This window comes from Salmo salar, chromosome ssa25, assembly GCF_905237065.1.
Source record: "Salmo salar chromosome ssa25, Ssal_v3.1, whole genome shotgun sequence".
Lineage (NCBI taxonomy): Eukaryota > Metazoa > Chordata > Actinopteri > Salmoniformes > Salmonidae > Salmo > Salmo salar.
The window spans coordinates 40,828,919-40,848,879 of NC_059466.1; the positions used below are offsets into that span (position 1 = coordinate 40,828,919).

General features: G+C 47.1%; 1 protein-coding gene across 1 annotated transcript in view; it reads right to left on the reverse strand.

The window, feature by feature from the left end:
- The window catches only part of LOC106586797 (mediator of RNA polymerase II transcription subunit 14), a 37,791-nt gene that overhangs the window by 5,469 nt on the left and 12,361 nt on the right, over positions 1–19,961 (reverse strand). Inside the window, exons 15-25 of the mRNA XM_014174464.2 lie at positions 18,138–18,272; positions 17,833–17,909; positions 17,407–17,567; positions 17,145–17,291; positions 16,884–16,975; positions 12,144–12,296; positions 10,534–10,803; positions 10,121–10,346; positions 7,092–7,271; positions 5,576–5,814; positions 3,842–4,021 (exon numbers count right to left, since the gene is read on the reverse strand). Of these exons, the coding sequence (XP_014029939.1) occupies positions 3,842–4,021; positions 5,576–5,814; positions 7,092–7,271; positions 10,121–10,346; positions 10,534–10,803; positions 12,144–12,296; positions 16,884–16,975; positions 17,145–17,291; positions 17,407–17,567; positions 17,833–17,909; positions 18,138–18,272 (1,860 nt within the window). The remainder of the gene's footprint in view (positions 1–3,841; positions 4,022–5,575; positions 5,815–7,091; positions 7,272–10,120; positions 10,347–10,533; positions 10,804–12,143; positions 12,297–16,883; positions 16,976–17,144; positions 17,292–17,406; positions 17,568–17,832; positions 17,910–18,137; positions 18,273–19,961) is intronic.

The window sequence follows — 19,961 nt, forward strand, 5'->3', positions numbered from 1 at the left end:
GTGTGATGACATGAACGAATTAATGATTGATATATTGAAATATAGGCCTAAGTAAGTTACGGTATTCAGACTAAACAGGACGTGCTCTTAGGCCTACAGCTCGATGGTAGTTATACAAGGCTACTACTATAAGAAACCTAATATTTATAATGACATTACTTATTATAATGATGATCATAATAATAATAATTGTAATAATAACAACAAGAAGGAGATCAAGAAAAAGGAGGGTATAGGAGTGAGAGCTGCGTGTATATTATGTGTGACAATTTCTGCCAGTTTGGAACAGTGTAAACACAAAATAAATTATAATACCAGAGAGGCTGTTCTAAAACATTTGTTAAGCTTTTATTACAGAGTAGCAAAGACTAAAAACAGCCAAATTTGTGAAATTGCTTTATCCGAGATTTTGCAGTTGCATGAGTCTTGGTGCTCACGGAATCAGTAGGCTATTAAACAAACACTCAAACTAGCAACAGAAGCAGGATCTGTCTTTTTTCTGTAGACACACACACACACACACACACACACACACACACACACACACACACGCGGATGATATATAAAGCCAGGCACATTTAACTGTTAGGCTATTGATTATAGACCTAATTAAGTTGGTGTTTCCTATCTCCTCAACCTTCTTAGACAAATAAGGCAAGGGCCGTTTCCTCGTCTCCTCACTCTGCTGTTGCCTCCTCCGCATTGTTCTCAATACCAATGGACTGGTTAACTTCGTTATTATGCACATAAATAGCCACATTTAGTGAAAGGTGCCAATTCAACGGCACACTGAAGATTACGTTTCAGATCCTCGGACAGCGACCGTTAACGTGGAAGAAAACACATTTTTTATAAAATAATATTAGATTTATTAGTGTTGCACCCTTATTCTTACATAATATACCCATTTACAATTTCAGTAGCACGTCTTAGAGTGTGGCATCCCCGTGGCCTCCGCAATGGATTAGTCCACTGAGACAGGTGCGAATCAGACCGGTGTCTTGTGCACCATGAACAAAAAATAGATTTGAGAGTGCTCGACTAAAGAAATCTCAGTCAACCAAAAGCCTATCGACCAAACAATCGACCAGTTGACTAAATGGGGTCAGCCCTAGTGGAAATTTTAAGGCCTTCCTCTGACACCATCTGGTATAAAGATCCTGGATGGCAGGGAGCTTGGTCCCAGTGATGTACTAGGCCATATGCACTACCCTCTGTAGCGCCTTCCGGTCGGATGCCAAGCAGTTGCCACACCAAGCGGTCATGCAGCCAGTCAAGATGCTCTCAATGGTGCAGCTGTAGAGGCCCATGCCAAATCTTTTCAGCCTCCTGAGGGGGAAGAGGTGTAGTCGTGCCCTCTTCACAACTTTGTTGGTGTGTTTAGACCATGATAGGTCTTTAGTGATGTGGACACTAAAGAACTTGAAAGTGCTTGACCTGCTCCACCACAGCCCCGTCGATGTGAATGGGGGCGTGTTCGCCCCTCCGTTTCCTGTAGTCCAAGATCAACTCTTTTGTCTTGCTGACGTTGAGAGAGAGGTTCTTGTCCAGGCACCACACTGCCAGGTCTCTGATCTCCCTGTAGGCCGTTTCATCGTCATCGGTGATCAGGCCTACCACCGTTGTGTCGTCAGCAAACTTAATGATGGTGTTAGAGTCGTGCACAGCCACGCATTTGTGGGTGAACATGGAGTATAGTCATTTTAGACAGGTTACCTTGGCGTTCCAGGGTACAGGGACTATGGTGGTCTACTTGAAACATGTAGGTATAACAGACTGGGTCAGGGAAAGGTTGACCTGTTTAAAGGTCTTACTCACGTCGCCTATGGAGCGCGTGATCACACAGTCGTCCGGAAAAGCTGGTGCTCTCGCATGGTTCAGTGTTGCTTGCCTCGAAGCGAGCATAGAAGGCATTTCACTCGTCTGGTAGGTTCACTTCACTGGGCAGCTTGTGGCTGGGTTTCTCTTTGTAATCCGTGATAGTTTGCAAGCCCTGCCACATCCTACAAGTGTCAGAGCTGCTGTAGTAGGATTTGATCTTAGTCTGTATTGATGCTTTGCCTGTTTGATGGTTCGTCAGAGGGCATAGCGGGATTTCTTATAAGGGTCCGGATTAGTGTCCTGCTCCTTGAAAGCGGCAGCTCTAGCCTTTAGTTAGGTGTGGATGTTGCCTGTAATCCATGGCTTCTGGTTGGGATATGTACATACGGTTACTGTAGGGACGACGTTATCGATGCACTTATTAATGAAGCCGGGTGACTGATGTGGTAAACTCCTCAAAGCCATTGGATGAGTCCCGGAACATATTCCAGTTATTGCTAACGAAACAGTCCTGTAGTTTAGCATCCGCTTTATGGGACCACTTCCGTATTGAGCATGTCACTGGTACGTCCTGTTTGAGTTTTTGCTAGTAAACAGGAATCAGAAGGATAGTTATGGTCAGATTTTCCAAATGGAGGGCAAGGAAAGCTTTGTATGCATCTCTATGGGTGGAGTAAAGGTGATCTAGGGTTTATTTGCTTCTAGTTGCACAGGTGACATGCTAGTAAAAATTCACTAAGACAGATTTCAGTTTTCCTGCATTAAAATCACCGGCCGCTAGGAGCGCCGCCTCTAGATGAGTATTTTATTGTTTGCTTATGGCCCTATACAGATCGTTGAGTGTGGTCTTAGTGCCACACTAAGACCACACTTTGTGGTGGTAAATGGACCGCTACAAAAAAATATAGACGAAAACTTGGTCAATAGTATGGTCTACAACTTATCGAGACTTCCTTAATATTAGAGATCGCCCACCAGCTGTTAACAAAAGAGACACACACCTCCCCCCTTGAGCTTACTTCCGTTTTGTCCTGCCGATGCATAGAAAAAACAGCTAAATGTGAATTATGCATGTCCTCGTTCAGCCAAGTTTCAGGGAAACATAGGATATTACAGTTCTTCAGGTCCCGTTGATAGGATAGTCTTGAATGGCGCTTGTCCAGTTCGTTCTCCAGTGATTGTACATTCGCCAATAGAACAGAGGGTAGAGGGGGTTTATTTACTCGCCGCCGTAGTTTCATCAGGGTTCAAGCACGTCGGCCTCTATATCGCCGTCTCTTTCTCTTCAGAGTGTCGGGGATAAGGGCCTTGTCCGGGGTTAGCAGTATGTTGTGTTCCGCCGACTCGTTGTAGTAAAAATCTTAATCCAAATGGAGCTTAGTTATCGCTGTTCTGATGTCCAGAAGCTCTTTTCAGTCATAGACAATGATGTCCGAAACATTATGCGCCAAAAAAGTTAAGATCAGCAAAAAAAAGCAGCGTTTACTGTGAATGTGATCTCCACAAACACGGGAACATTGCCTTTAAAAGCTGCATTGTCGACAACCCACACAGAAACAAATTGAATCCCGGCATAACTGTGACTTAAAGAGACAGAAAATACTCCTTGCTTTTCTCTGATGCAGATATTTTTCATAGCATCAGTGAGAGGAGTCTACTACTTCAGATTCACTGTCATGGGTCATCTTACTCATATATACCTAAACCATAATGACCAGAGAATTATGGACAATGAGGAATACATTCACCACCATGGCTATTTCAGGTATTATGTCTAATGTATTGACTTCAGAACTGGAGGAGGGAGATGTGGTCTACATGCGTCTCCCCTCAGGCAGGATGCTCTACGATACTTCTAGTAACCACGACACCTTCAGTGGCTTCCTGCTCTTCCCAATGTGAAGAGAACACCACCAATACTGTAAAGAACTCAGCGTAATGAACTCAATGCTGTCAACAGACCCACACATTTCAAACCAATAAATGTGCGGGCATCCTTAAGAAACTACACTAGTCTTACCCGAGTCTCAAAGAACTTCTCCAGGACCTGTAGCTCCTCCTGTGACCAGGGACCGGTGTTCTCTGGGGTTACTTTGAGCTGCAGGGTCTGGTACGTCTTTGGGTTGAGTGCCACGCGACACTTCAACACCTCCGTCTTGAACATGATCACACCAGGCTCGTTTGAGTTCACAATAGACAGCTGGAGAGAGGGAGGAGAAAGAGAAGGATTGTTATAATAGAAAAAATGACAAAAAAACTAAGTAAAAATAGAAAGATTGTTCCACATTACCTCTACAAAGTACCATCTACATGGCATTTTCAAAAGATCACATTTTAATTGGGGAAGGAAACTAGCCTCTATCTACTAATGCTTGGGCTGAAGGTTGAAGAGATTAAAGGCTGGGGAAAAGCAGTGGGGTTAAGGAACAGCCCAGCAGAGAGTTTCTACCAAGCAGTTAGACAGAGATGAAGTAATTAAAATAGGGCTGGGCGATATGGCCTAAAAATCATATCTCGATTTTGTCAAACTTATGGGCAATCCACGACATCTCTATTTTAAAAATGTTTTTCCTCCCTAAATAAGCATTATTGTACAATTAAAGGTTAAAATACACACTGCATTTCAAACAGTCAGCGATAATCTAATGAATTCAGGGCTTGTGAAGTTATACCTAGTCTAAATATAAGCCTTCCACAACCATAAAACTCACTAATAATGTAATTATTATCAAAATACTTTAACCTGATCTTTTTGCCACATGCGACAAACTGAGCATTCATTTTTCAGAAACAATGTTCATTTATACTCTCGTTTTAGTAGTGTCTACTCTGCGAGCATTTTGAGTAGTTGAGACATAAAACGGGTATTGTTAGACAAGGTTAACTTTTCCTCTATTTCAGTAAAATAATGTCTCAATGTGTTTTGGTGTCAATATCACCGATTCTGTTGGACCAAACCTCAAATGCAAATAGCGAGTTGAAACCGCTTGTCAGAACTCTGTTGGCATGAGAGGCAGGGGGAGGGGCTTGGTGTGTGTGTGTAGAACATAGAAAAAGGGGCGAACTGAAATCTGCCCAAAATCAAGCCCATGCGTTTCTATGGGTTTATTTTGGACCTAAGCTTGTCGACCTGCCTTCGCGCCTTTGGGACAACAACTCCCAGTGTTAGGGCGGAAACGTGCATCTTGTCATTTATACAGATCTCTGGTGTAAATGGGAAGGTGAACACAGCACAGAGGAGCGAAGGAGACGGGACCAAAACTACAACATGAAAACAAAACACTCATAACAACAATAACAAAACCTTGATTCTTGCGATTCAGGCATTTGGAATACCGCGCAAAAACATATATTGAAATGAATTTGATATATCGCCCATCCCTAGATTAGAGTTGGATAAATTAGGCTTCAATTGACAGTGACATGAAGAAATGGGATGAGAGAGAGATGGTTAAGCTGAGGAGAGATGGGGTATGAACAGATGTTTGAGGACAGAGGTAACACTCACGTTAGCCTCCAGCTGGATGAGACAGAGAGAGAGATGGAGGGATGAGATGGAGGGATTAAATGGAGAGAGGGAAAGAAGATGTGATAAGGACAGAAATACTTTTTTTTTAAGCCAGAGGTTGAGTGGATGAGTGAGGAAGGGAAAGACGAGTAGAGAGAAAGACAGAGAGAGCAACACAGAGACACTGAAGAAAGAAAGACAGACGGACTAAACTCAGAGATGAGTGGACCACAGACCACCACTCACATTGGGCTCCAGCTGGATGATCCTCTGCAGGTGGCGTCTCATGATGACCGAGCCCAGGAAGCGCTCCAGCGGAGAGCAGAGGTAACTTCCTGCCAGGCCCGGAACCAGGCAGGGGGTGGGCGAGGGCAGCAGCAGCACGTGCAAGGCATTGTGGGTGAGGATGGTGGGGATGGAGGCAGCCCAGGAGCGCTGAGGTAGTTTACGGGGCGGGGGCATACTGCTGGGCATGGACCCGGAACCTGGAGAGGGAGACACATAAACACACATTCATCAAGATGTCTTAACATCCTCAACCTTTGGAAAACATATCTGATTTCAGTGGATTGTCATTCAGGGAGCAGGGTTTCCGTTAGCCGGTAATAGCCAGCTTTTGCCCAGATTTTTTGTTGTTGTTGAAAAGCTGATAAATGAAATTGGCGCCGGCCGGAGTCGGAAGTTGGATAACCGCCAGAAACTATTTTTCCCCAGTCGGATAGTTTTTTCCCCCCCAGTTCCCAGTTGACTTGAACGCACTGAAGTCGGACATTTCCGTGTTGTTCATCAGCGTGTCACACGCCACTTTGCAATGAGCTGAAGGCAGTAGGCTATGCCTACTTAATTGTTTGAAACCTGAACATTTTAAATCATATGAGGCATGTCTTATCTTGCTTCAAAGTAGCCTATTAGATCTCCTCTCGTTCTACATTTCTAACAGATATTTGAATCTCTATCACATGAAACCGTTTGTGTGAGAGTCGCCCTTTTGACACTGTGGTTTCCTGCCAGTTGCATTATGGAACAAACATTCACTTGTAGCCTACTGCCTTGTGCGCATTGCTGCGCTTATGTGAACAAATTTCCGTTTTTTTTAACCTGACGAAGATGTGTTTCGGATCGAAACGTTGTCAATAAAGAGGCGAACTGGAAATTGAACAGTGTGTGGGCCTTCTTGTTCTTTACTAAGAAATAATAGCTGATCAACATTTTAAGCTAAACGTTCTGATCTTCTGCATCACTCATGTAGCCTAGGCTTACTGGTTATATGAATTTGGGATCTATCGTCCCACAACTGTCCCAGAGTCTGTTTGGAATAGGTTATTTCTTCCTTGACAAGCTGACCAATAAAATAGCTAGCCTAAAATGTTCTACTTTAGTGGAATGACATAGGTTAGTGATTTTTCTGTTCGTTACTCGTCTTGTTGGCTGAGGAAAGGTAAATGTGGACACTTATTCTAACATGTTCAAAGTGCACATCAGAATTCAGTAAGAAGGACCACATATCGTTGCATCCTCAACTTGCATGTTCTGTTAATATGAATTACCATATTCTAAATGTGATGTCATTCTCAGCACTGTGGGTGGACGCCCTAATCAGGTTATGCACACAATGCATATGGGTCCGGTAAAGTTTCCAAATGTCCAGTAAATTAAAATGTTGTCGGTCAAATGTCCGGCGCCAACCCAGTCAGAGAGTCATGTATGGGGATGTAGAGTTTCTAAGGTGTGTGTGTGTGTGTGTGTGTGTGTGTGTACTCACTGGAGCTGGCGCGCGGGGAGTGTGAGGCGTCGGGGATGGGTGAATGGAGTGAGGGGTTTCCAGGGGACATGCCGTGGATGCGAGCCCCAGGAGAGGGCCCTGAGACTTGGGGAGAGCCTGGCCACTGGCCCCTCTGGTTGGGAGATACCATAGCATAGGGGGAGCTGGGGTCCAGAGCACCTGGGAAACATACAGACAGATATTCTAAACCTTTGTCTTTTTCACTCACATCATCATCATCGTCGACATCAATACAGTGTCCACTGATATTATCAGTCATCATCATCCTCAACATAATCACAGCAATAATCATCAATAATTGTCATGAACCTATTTGTTTACTCAGACAAACAGTCAGACATGAACCAAAATGCACAAACACACACATATACAGACTGTCACGTTCTCAAACACTTCCATTTACTCCACAATTAACACTGTTAAACCACCACTGTGTGCCCACTGCCCAGTCAAGCTTGGGTTCAACTTCTCAACTGCCTGAGAACAGACTAAACAGGTGTCAGAACTACCCAAGGGACCGGTGAGCAACAGCATAGGGACCAGTGCAAGTCCATGGGCCAGAGGTTGGAAACACTGATCAATGAGCCCAGAAAGTTCACCAGTCAGCCAGCCAGACAGCTAGCTAGCCTGCCAGCCCATATACAGCCCTGCCTGGCCACAGGCCATGTGTCACTCAACCTGCACCAGGGACCGGCTATGGTTCTACTCCTCTACCCCAGCCCAGTCCCCACCTCTACCCAAGCCCAGTCCCCACCTCTACCCAAGCCACCTCCTCTACCCCAGCCCCCACCTCTACCCCAGCCCAGTCCCCACCTCTACCCAAGCCCAGTCCCCACCTCTACCCAAGCCCAGTCCCCTCCTCTACCCCAGCCCCCACCTCTACCCCAGCCCAGCCCCCACCTCTACCCAAGCCCAGCCCCCACCTCTACCCAAGCCCAGCCCCCCTCTACCCAAGCCACCTCCTCTACCCCAGCCCAGCCCCCACCTCTACCCCAGCCCAGCCCCCACCTCTACCCCAGCCCAGCCCCCACCTCTACCCCAGCCCAGCCCCCACCTCTACCCCAGCCCAGCCCCCACCTCTACCACAGCCCATCCCCCACCTCTACCACAGCCCAGCCCCCACCTCTACCACAGCCCCCACTTCTACCCCAGCCCAGCCCCCACCTCTACCCCAGCCCCCACCTCTACCCCAGTCCAGTCCTCTCCTCTACCCCAGCCCCCTCTACCCCAGTCTAGTCCTCTCCTCTACCCCAGCCCCCTCTAACCCAGTCCAGTCCTCTCCTCTACCCCAGCCCAGCCCCCTCTACCCCAGCCCAGCCCCCTTTACCCCAGCCCAACCCCTCTACCCCAGCCCAGCCCCCTCTACCCCTGCCCCCTCTACCCCAGTCCAGTCCTCCCCTCTACCCCAGTCCAGCCCCCCTCTACCCCAGTCCAGTCCAGTCCTCTCCTCTACCCCAGTCCTCTCCTCTACCCCAGCCCAGTCCCCTCTACCCCAGTCCAGCCCCCTCTACCCCAGTCGAGTTATCTCCTCTACACCAGCCCCATCCTCTACCCCAGCCCAGCCCCCTCTACCCCAGCCCAGCCCCCTCTACCCCAGTCCAGTCCTCTCCTCTACCCCAGTCCAGTCCCCTCTACCCCAGCCCCTCCCAGCCTCTACCCCAGCCCAGTCCCCTCTACCCCAGCCCAGTCCCCTCTACCCCAGCCCAGCTCCCTCTACCCCAGCCCAGCTCCCTCTACCCCAGCCCAGTCCCCTCTACCCCAGCCCCCTCTACCCCAGCCCAGTCCCCTCTACCCCAGCCCAGTCCCCTCTACCCCAGCCCAGCCCCCTCTACCCCAGCCCAGTCCCCTCTACCCCAGCCCAGTCCCCTCTACCCCAGCCCAGCCCCCTCTACCCCAGTCCAGTCCTCTCTACCCCAGCCCAGCTCCCTCTACCCAGCTCCCTCTACCCCAGCCCAGCTCCCTCTACCCCAGCCCAGCTCCCTCTACCCCAGCCCAGCTCCCTCTACCCCAGCCCAGTCCCCTCTACCCCAGCCCAGCTCCCTCTACCCCAGCCCAGTCCCCTCTACCCCAGCCCAGTCCCCTCTACCCCAGCCCAGCTCCCTCTACCCCAGCCCAGCTCCCTCTACCCCAGCCCAGCTCCCTCTACCCCAGCCCAGCTCCCTCTACCCCAGCCCAGTCCCCTCTACCCCAGCCCAGTCCCCTCTACCCCAGCCCAGCTCCCTCTACCCCAGCCCAGCCCCCTCTACCCCAGCCCAGCCCCCTCTACCCCAGCCCCTCTCCCGCTCTACCCCAGCCCAGCTCCCTCTACCCCAGCCCAGCTCCCTCTACCCCAGCCCAGCTCCCTCTACCCCAGCCCAGCTCCCTCTACCCCAGCCCAGCTCCCTCTACCCCAGCCCAGCTCCCTCTACCCCAGCCCAGTCCCCTCTACCCCAGCCCAGTCCGGGCTGGCAAAGCTGGTCGGGCCCATAGCTATGCCCAGAAAGGAGGGAGAAGGGGAGGTCAATGCTCCGCTAGTACAGCCCAACGCATGGGTAGTCCCTGCGTGCACACACACACACACACACACACACACACACACACACACACACACACACACACACACACACACACACACACACACACACACACACACACACACACACACAGACCAAAAAGGCTTGTCAGACACACTCACATACATCCATTCATACACAGACAAGCAAACACACACACACCTATAAACAGGAGAACACACAAGCTAAGATGGGCAGCAGACGCAGGCTCTAGGGCTGAGATGGGTGAGCAGGACTGGATAATGCTTCCTTCCTTCTGGGCTCAACTCTCTCACACACAGTTTGCCATTGAGCATGTGCATGACCGCAGTGGAAGGGTGAACACACACACGGAGTGATATCACTTAGCAGGGACCCGTGAGCATTTGGTCTCTTTCATCTGTTCTGTCGAGGGATGTCAAGCACACATGGCACAAACAGGGCACACGCCAGCATAACCACACCATCCCCTCTCACCTGGGGACTGTGTGGGAACGTTGGGATGGTAAGGGGTGGGAGGGGAGGTGAGGGGAGGGTATACCCCACCAGGACCCACTCTCATTGGCTGTTGCTGCTGGGCCTGTAATTGGCTCATAAAGGTGTCCATCATGTCGCCTCCCACCGGCGAGGGCGGGTTGTCGTCTTCATTGACGGAGCGTCGCCGAGCGTCCTGGTTACTGTCAACAAACATGTTGAGGAACGTCTGGTAGGTAGGGAGAGAGAGAGAGAGAGAGACAGAGACAGACAGACAGACAGAGAGAGAGAGAAAGAAAGAAAGAAAGAAAAGGCATAATTGAACTCAACATCAGATATTTTCATACTGAATCTTGACACTTAAATTCCTAAAACAAATTATCCCCACCATCCAAGCCCTCTCCTCTCTCCCGTACCTTGAGCCCCGGGGCGGGGTAGAAGCCCTCCACGATCTTGGTGTTGTCGAAGAGGCTGTAGGCCCCGTCTCTTATGGCCACCACCCCACGGCTGCGGCAGTAGATGTCAATGCAGTACATGTTGCGGAAGGCCAGGCGGATGTGTGTGGCTGACTGGGGCAGGATGGAGAAACACTGATAGGCTGTGTTAGTGCGCTGGGTCAGCCCCAGCATGGGCACCGTGGGAAGCTTGTTGATGGCATTCAGAGGGGCCTGGGTATCTGACAGCACCTGGTGAGGGTGGGAGGGAGGAAGAGAAAAGAGAAGTTAGATAATTCATAGAAAATAAACGTAATGGAATTCAGGCCCCTTTGGTAGGCGGACCTGCCCCTATATAGTTAGGTTGAGCGTGTGGACGGCCCTGCCCCTATATAGTTAGATTGAGCGTGTGGACAGCCCTGCCCCTATATAGTTAGGTTGAGCGTGTGGACGGCCCTGCCCCTATATAGTTAGGTTGAGCGTGTGGACGGCCCTGCCCCTATATAGTTAGGTTGCGCGTGTGGACGGCCCTGCCCCTGTATAGTTAGGTTGCGCGTGTGGACGGCCCTATAGTTAGGTTGAGCGTGTGGACGGCCCTGCCCCTGTATAGTTAGGTTGCGCGTGTCGACGGCCCTGCCCCTGTATAGTTAGGTTGCGCGTGTGGACGGCCCTATAGTTAGGTTGAGCGTGTGGACGGCCCTGCCCCTGTATAGTTAGGTTGAGCGTGTGGACGGCCCTGCCCCTGTATAGTTCGGTTGAGCGTGTGGACGGCCCTGCCCCTGCATAGTTAGGTTGAGCGTGTGGACGGCCCTGCCCCTGCATAGTTAGGTTGAGCGTGTGGACGGCCCTGCCCCTGCATAGCTAGGTTGAGCGTGTGGACGGCCCTGCCCCTATATAGTTAGGTTGCGCATGTGGACGGCCCTGCCCCTGTATAGTTAGGTTGAGCGTGTGGACGGCCCTGCACCTGCATAGTTAGGTTGAGCGTGTGGACGGCCCTGCCCCTGCATAGTTAGGTTGCGCGTGTGGACGGCCCTGCCCCTATATAGTTAGGTTGAGCGTGTGGACGGCCCTGCCCCTGCATAGTTAGGTTGAGCGTGTGGACGGCCCTGCCCCTGCATAGTTAGGTTGCGCGTGTGGACGGCCCTGCCCCTGTATAGTTAGGTTGCGCGTGTGGCCAGCCCTGCCCCTGTATAGTTAGGTTGCGCGTGTGGACCGCCCTGCCCCTGTATAGTTAGGTTGAGCGTGTGGACCGCCCTGCCCCTGTATAGTTAGGTTGAGCGTGTGGACGGCCCTGCCCCTGTATAGTTAGGTTGCGCGTGTGGACGGCCCTGCCCCTGTATAGTTAGGTTGCGCGTGTGGCCAGCCCTGCCCCTGTATAGTTAGGTTGCGCGTGTGGACCGCCCTGCCCCTGTATAGTTAGGTTGAGCGTGTGGACCGCCCTGCCCCTGTATAGTTAGGTTGCGCGTGTGGACGGCCCTGCCCCTGTATAGTTAGGTTGCGCGTGTGGACGGCCCTGCCCCTGTATAGTTAGGTTGCGCGTGTGGACGGCCCTGCCCATGCATAGTTAGGTTGAGCGTGTGGACGTGCAGTACCTGTAGTAGCGGGACCACAGTAGGGGTCTTGTTGAACATCTCCTGTAGTTGATGCAGTATAATGTTGTGACAGTTACTACAGCCTGAGTTAGGGCCTACTGTTCCTAGAGAGAGATGGAACCTCTGGCTGCTACTGTTCCACTGGATGGTCACCTAGAGGAGAGAGGAGCGAGAGAGGAGCGAGAGAGGAGGCGAGAGAGGAGCGAGAGAGGAGCGAGAGAAGGAATGAGAGAGCGCAAGCGTCTCATCAGAGGTCGGCATGGCCGATTAATTTGGGCCATTTTCAAGTTTTCATAACCAGTGGTAATCGGCTTTTTGGACGCTGATTATGTCTGATTACATTGCAATCCACGAGGAGACTGCGTGGCAGGCTGACCACCTGTTATGCGAGTTCAGCATCAAAAGGACCTTGTGGCTGCAAGGAGCCAAGGTAAGTTGCTAGCTAGCATTAAACTTACCTTATAAAAAACAATCAAATTTCACATTCACTAGTTAACCTAGTAATATCATCAACCATGTGTAGTTAACTAGCTTGTTCTGCGTTGCATATAATCAATGCGGTGCCTGTTAATTTATCATCGAATCACAGCCTACTTCAACTTCGCCAAACAGGTGATGATTTAACAAAAGCGCATTCGCGAAAAAAAGCACAATCGTTGCAATAATGTACCAAACCATAAACATCAATGCCTTTCTTAAAATCAATACACAAGTATATATTTTTTAAACCTGCATATGTACAGTGAGGGAAAAAAGTATTTGATCCCCTGCTGATTTTGTACGTTTGCCCACTGACAAAGAAAGGATCAGTCTATAATTTTAATGGTAGGTTTATTTGAACAGTGAGAGACAGAATAACAACAAAAATATGCAGACAAACACATGTCAGAAATGTTATAAATTGATTTGCATTTTAATGAGGGAAATAAGTATTTGACCCCCTATCAATCAGAAAGATTTCTGGCTCCCAGATGTCTTTTATACAGGTAACGAGCTGAGATTAGGAGCACACTCTTAAAGGATGCTCCTAATCTCAGCTTGTTACCTGTATAAAAGACACCTGTCCACAGAAGCAATCATTCAATCAGATTCCAAACTCTCCACCATGGCCAAGACCAAAGAGCTCTCCAAGGATGTCAGGGACAAGATTGTAGACCTACACAAGGCTGGAATTGGCTACAAGACCATCGCCAAGCAGCTTGGTGAGAAGGTGACAACATTTGGTGCGATTATTCGCAAACGGAAGAAACACAAAAGAACTGTCAATATCCCTCGGCCTGGGGCTCCATGCAAGATCTCACCTCATGGGGTTGCAATGATCATGAGAACGGTGAGGAATCAGCCCAGAACTACACAGGAGGATCTTGTCAATGATCTCAAGGCAGCTGGGACCATAGTCACCAAGAAAACAATTGGTAACACACTACGCCGTGAAGGACTGAAATCCTGCAGCGCCCGCAAGGTCCCCCTGCTCAAGAATACATATACATGCCCATCTGAAGTTTGCCAATTAACATCTGAATGACTCAGAGGACAACTGGTGAAAGTGTTGTGGTCAGATGAGACCAAAATGGAGCTCTTTGACATCAACTCAACTCGCCGTGTTTGGAGGATGAGGAATGCTGCCTATGACCCCAAGAACACCATCTCCACCGTCAAACATAGAGGTGGAAACATTATGCTTTGGGGGTGTTTTTCTGCTAAGGGGACAGGACAACTTCACCGCATCAAAGGGACGATGGACGGGGCCATGTACCGTCAAATCTTGGGTGAGAACCTCCTTCCCTCAGCCAGGGAATTGAAAATGGGTCGTGGATGGGTATTCCAGCATGACAATGACCCAAAAAACACAGCCAAGGCAACAAAGGAGTGGCTCACGAAGAAGCACATTAAGGTCCTGGAGTGGCCTAGCCAGTCTCCAGACCTTAATCCCATAGAAATTCTGTGGAAGGAGCTGAAGGTTCGAGTTGCCAATCGTCAGCCTTGAAACCTTAATGGCTTGAAGAAGATCTGCAAAGAGGAGTGGGACAAAATCCCTCCTGAGATGTGGGCAAACCTGGTGGCCAACTACAGGAAACGTCTGACCTCTGTGATTGCCAACAAGGGTTTTGCCACCAAGTACTAAGTCATGTTTTGCAGAGGGGTCAAATACTTATTTCACTCATTAAAATGTAAATCTTTTTATAACATTTTTGACATGCGTTTTTCTGGATTGTTTTGTTGTTATTCTGTCTCTCACTGTTCAAATAAACCTACTATTAAAATTATAGACTGATCATTTCTTTGTAAGTGGGCAAACGTACAAAATCAGCAGGGGATCAAATACTTTTTCCCCCCACTGTAGTTAAAAGAAATTCATGTTAGCAGGCAATATTAACTAGGGAAATGGTGTCACTTCTCTTGCGTTCAGTGCTATCAGAGTCAGGGTATATGCAGCAGTTTGGGCCGCCTGGCTCGTTGTGAGCTGTTGAAAGGCCATTCATTCCTAACAAAGACCGTAATTCATTTGCCAGAATTTTACATAATTGTGACATAACATTGAATGTTGTGCAATGTAACAGCAATATTTAGACTTAGGGATGCCACCCGTTCGATAAAATACGGAACGGTTCCGCATTTCACTGAAAGAATAAACGTTTTGTTTTCGAAATGAGTGTGTCCGGATTTGACCATATTAATGACCAAAGGCTCATATTTCTGTGTGTTCATTATATTAAAATTAAGTATATGATTTGATATTTGATAGAGCAGTCTGACTGAGCGGCGGTAAGCAGCAGCAGGCCCGTAAGCATTCATTCAAACAGCAGCTCTTAACAATGTTTAAAGCACAGTGCTGTTTATGACTTCAAGCCTATCAACTCCCGAGATTAGGCTGGCAATACTAAAGTGCCTATAAGAACATCCAATAGTCAAAGGTATATGAAATACAAATGGTATAGAGAGAAATAGTCCTATAATAACAACAACAACCTAAAACTTCTTAACTGGGAATATTGAAGACTCGTTAAAAGGAACCACCAGCTTTCATATGTTCTGAGCAAGGAACTTAAGTTAGCTTTTTTACATGGCACATATTGGAATTTTACTTTCTTCTCCAACACTGTGTTTTTGCATTTTTTTTAACCAAATTGAACATGTTTCATTATTTATTTGAGACTAAATTGATTTGATTTATGTATTATATTAAGTTAAAATAAGTGTTCATTGTTCATTCAGTATTGTCGTAATTGTCATTTATTACAAATATATGTATGTTGCTTGCTGTTTGTAAAAAGTACTGTATGAATAAATGTGATGGATTGAGACTAGTAGTCAACCGATTATAATTTTTCAACGCTGATAACGATTATTGGAGGACCCAAAAAATAAATGTATTTTTTTTTTTTAAATGGCCGATTAATCGGTATCGGCTTTATTTGGTCCTCTAGGGATGTGGCACAAATTGAAAAAAAAAATCTAAAAGATTGAAACAGCAGAAACAATAAGAACCTTTCATAAAATTCCACAGGAAGTCCTATTGCGTATGACCGCTAGTGGGAAATTAAGTTATATCTAGCACAGTCATACAGTATGCTTAGACTACAGGCATCTGGAATCTGCTTTGAGGCTGCCCCAACGGAAAACAACCGTTAATTCACATTGGCTCCAGTGTTCCTTCCATTTGTTATGTGCATTAGCAACTCAGAACAAAAAATAAACCTAGCTAGGTGATCACAGTTCTTCTCCTTCCATTCTGTTTTCCCTACGTTACAACCCCCATAAACCTAGTGTTCCATTTAGAATACTGTAGGTTACAACCCCCCCCCCCCATAAACCTAGTGTTCCATTTAGAATACTGTAGGTTACAACCCCCCATAAACCTAGGCAGGGTCCAGACTGAAATATGCAACAAAAACATTGTTTAGATAAAGGCAAATGGCGTATTCATTAGTCTAGTGGATACTTTGTTTCACACTTAACAAAAGCTGCCCAACCAAGTTTAAGCTCACTAATCAAAAAACAGAGCAACAGAAAAACACATGCCATATGTGGTTAAAAAAGGAAGAATTGTAGCGTCCTAATGATGTTAACTGTATGTCTTCACTCCTATTATAAAAGACAATAACACCTGTTGAAACTGGAGTAAACAGTTCAATTGATAAGGAAGTTGCATCTGTTTCAGTAGCACATGCGCCGAATACAACAGGTGTAGTAGACCTTACAGTGAAATGCTTACTTACAAGCCCTTAACCAACAAAGCAGTTTTAAGAAAAATATGTGTTTAGTATATTTTCTTTTATAACAAATAATTAAAGAGCAGCAGGAAAGTTGCGGCTCAAATGGAACTTGCAGCCCTTCATTTAGCAAATTACCTCGCTACTCAAGTAGGCTATTGATACTGGCTGCACATCAACTACAATCATTTCTGTAATCAGCTTTCTCCCCCAACTGTTAACGACAATGATGTGCAGAGTGATTTATATTCGTGGTAAATAATTTGAAAGATGCATAACCCCTCTTACTAACGTTACAGCCTATTTGATAAATTAAAATGTTTCCCTTTATGATGATGATGATGGGAACCTGTTAGTGGTAATTTTGTGAGAAAACTGTTTTTTGGGGGGGGATTTTTTCTATACGTTAACAATTCAATTTAGTTTAAACGTTCACACCCCTACAAGGCACCATACACTTGCTAGTTGGGAAGGAACCTAGCAACGGGCTAGAGTTCAAACAGGACATTGGTGTAATGTTACTCACTGAGCTGCCCTTGGTGCTGCCGTAACACAGAACCAGTTTGCGGTAGTTATACAGCCGGATCTCACTGAACAGACTCAGGTAGGACGGCATCTCTAAGAGAGGAGACAATACATAAGCATACAGTCAATACAAATGGTCATCAATACAAATGGTCATCAATACAAATGGTAATGCGTTAATTATCTTTTAGCTGTACGAGTAGAAGATTCATTCCCCACTCTCGTACCACAAATGTTCGCACGCACACACACACACACACACCTGGTAGTGATCGTGAGAACACCAGGACACACTGGTAGAGCTGGTTGATGGAGATCCAGTCGTTGAGGAACATCTCCACCACCTTCCTCCCTCCCACAGGCTCAGACAGAGGGTTCTCATAGGTCAGATACACATGGCGTGTAGAGGCTGGACACACACACAGAACAGGGAGAGATAAGGGCACAGTTTGGTAGAGTGTGTGTTTGTACACATGTGCGTTTGTGTGTTTTTTGGGTGTCCATATGCGTGCGTTTCTGTGTACCTTGCTCTTTGCTGTGTGTGCTGTTGAGTGGGCAGTTGGCCAGAATTAGTTCTGCCACCCATGTGCGGTTGTTCCGGCCCTGCAGACGGAAGGTGCAGTCCAGTAGAGAGCGCTCCAAAGCCAGACTAGTCTCTTCCCCTACACCCTTACTGGGAGGGATCCTAGGGAGGGGGACAGGACCACATGGGGTCAGGTACATAATGCATACTTTACATCCATCACTGAAATAAAGGGTACAAAACCATCTTTATCAACTATCATCTTTGTTTTGGGTGCATGTGATTGCAATGCGAGAAAGCTTCAGTTTAAATCAGTAGAACCAAAATCATATTAGCATTATCTCTAAAATTCCCATTGACTTCCATATTATTAGGCAGTGCCACTGACATCTGGATTTGCAAGATATCCTGCGATGTGGAGTCTTACTTGAGGATGCGGATGGCGTGGCTGCAGCCGTCTCCTTCCACCTGCACACCCTGGTGGGGAATCTCCATCTGAGATAACTAGAGAGAGAGGAGAGAGACATGTTTAGACAAGAAGAGGAATGGAGGGAAGAGAGGGAGAGATGAGAGAGATGTGAGAAAGAGAGCAGGAGGGATGGATGAGGAGAGGGATGATGAAGAAAGACATAGACAGTGGAAAGGGACTGGTGGAAAAGTAAAAACTGAGGAAGAGAGTTGTAAGATGTAGAGAAGAGAGAGAATAAAAGGGTATACTCCCTCCATCCATACCTCCACTCTGAGGCTTATGAAGGGCATGTTGGTGTCACACATGGCCACTAGGTGAGCCAGCTCCTTGTTGAAGGCAGACATCTCCCCCGAGCGCTTGGGCTTCTTGGGCTCCAGAGCTCCCTGGTCTCCTGATAACTGGAGGACGGAGAAGAGAGAGAGGATATGAAAACACTGAGATAACGACGATAAATAATAATAATACATTTAATTTATAACATGTTCTCTGAAAATATCAAGGTTTATATGTACAGTACCAGGCAAAAGTTTGGACACAACTATTCATTCAAGGGTTTTTCTTTATTTAAAAAATGTTCTACATTGTAGAATAATAGTGAAGACATAAACTATGAAATAACACATATGGAATCATGTAGTAACCAAAAAAGGGTTAAATAAATTACAATATATTTTAGATTTGAGAATCTTCAAAGTAGCCACCCTTTGCCTTGATGACAGCTTTGCACACTCTTGGCATTCTCTCAACCAGCTTCATGAGGTAGTCACCTGGAATGCATTTCAATTAACAGGTGTGCCTTGTTAAAAGTTAATTTGTGGAATTTCTTTCATGTGAGCCAATCAGTTATGTTGTGACAAGGTAGTGGTGGTATACAGAAGTAGCCCTATTTCATAAAAGACCAAGTTCATATTATGGCAAGAACAGCTCAAATAAGCAAAGAGAAATGACAGACCATCATTACAGTAAGACATGAAGGTCAGTCAACTCGGAACAATTCTAGAACTTTGAAAGTTTCTTCAAGTGGCGTCACAAAAACCATCAAGCGCTATGATGAAACTGGCTCTCATGAGGACCGCCACAGGAAAGGAAGACCCAGAGTTACCTCTGCTGCAGAGGATTATTTTATTAGAGTTACCAGCCTCAGACTGCAGCCCAAATAAATGCTTCACAGAGTTCAAGTAACAGACATTTCAACATCAACTGTTCAGAGGAGCCTGCGTGAATCAGGCCTTCATGGTCGAATTGCTGCAAAGAAACCACTACTAAAGGACACCAATAAGAAGAAGAGACTTGCTTGGGCCAAGAAACACGAGCAATGGACATTAGACCGGTGGAAATCTGTCCTTTGGTCTGATGAGTACAAATTTGAGATTTTTGGTTCCAACCTCCGTGTCTTTGTGAGACGCAGAGTAGGTAAACGGATGATCTCCGCATGTGTGGTTCCCACCGTGAGGGATGGAGGAGGAGCTGTGATGGTGCTTTGCTGGTGACACTGTCCGTGATTTATTTAGAATTCAAGGCACACTTGACCAGCATGGCTACCACAGCATTCTGCAGCGATACGCCATCCCATCTGGTTTACACTTAGTGGAACTATCATTTGTTTTTCAACAGGACAATGACCCAACACACCTCCAGGCTGTGTAAGGGCTAATTGACCAAGAAAGAGAGTGATGAGTGCTGCCTTCCCTGTGGCTCAGTTGGTAGAGCATGGTGTTTGCAACGCCAGCATGGTGTGTGCAACGCCAGGGTTGTGGGTTCGATTCCCACGGGGGGGCCAGTACAAATTATTATTATTTTTTTAAATGCATGAAATGAAATGAAATGTATGCTCTGGATAAGAGCGTCTGCTAAATGACAAAATTAAATGTAAATGCATCAGATGACCTGGCCTCCACAATCACCTGACCTCAACCCAATTGAGATGGTTTGGGATAAGTTGGACCGCAGAGTGAAAGAAAAGCAGCCAACAAGTGCTCAGCATGTGGGAACTCCTTCAAGACTGTTGGAAAAGCATTCCAGGTAACTACCTCATGAAGCTGGTTGAGAGAATGCCAAGAGTGTGCAAAGCTGTAATCAAGGCAAAG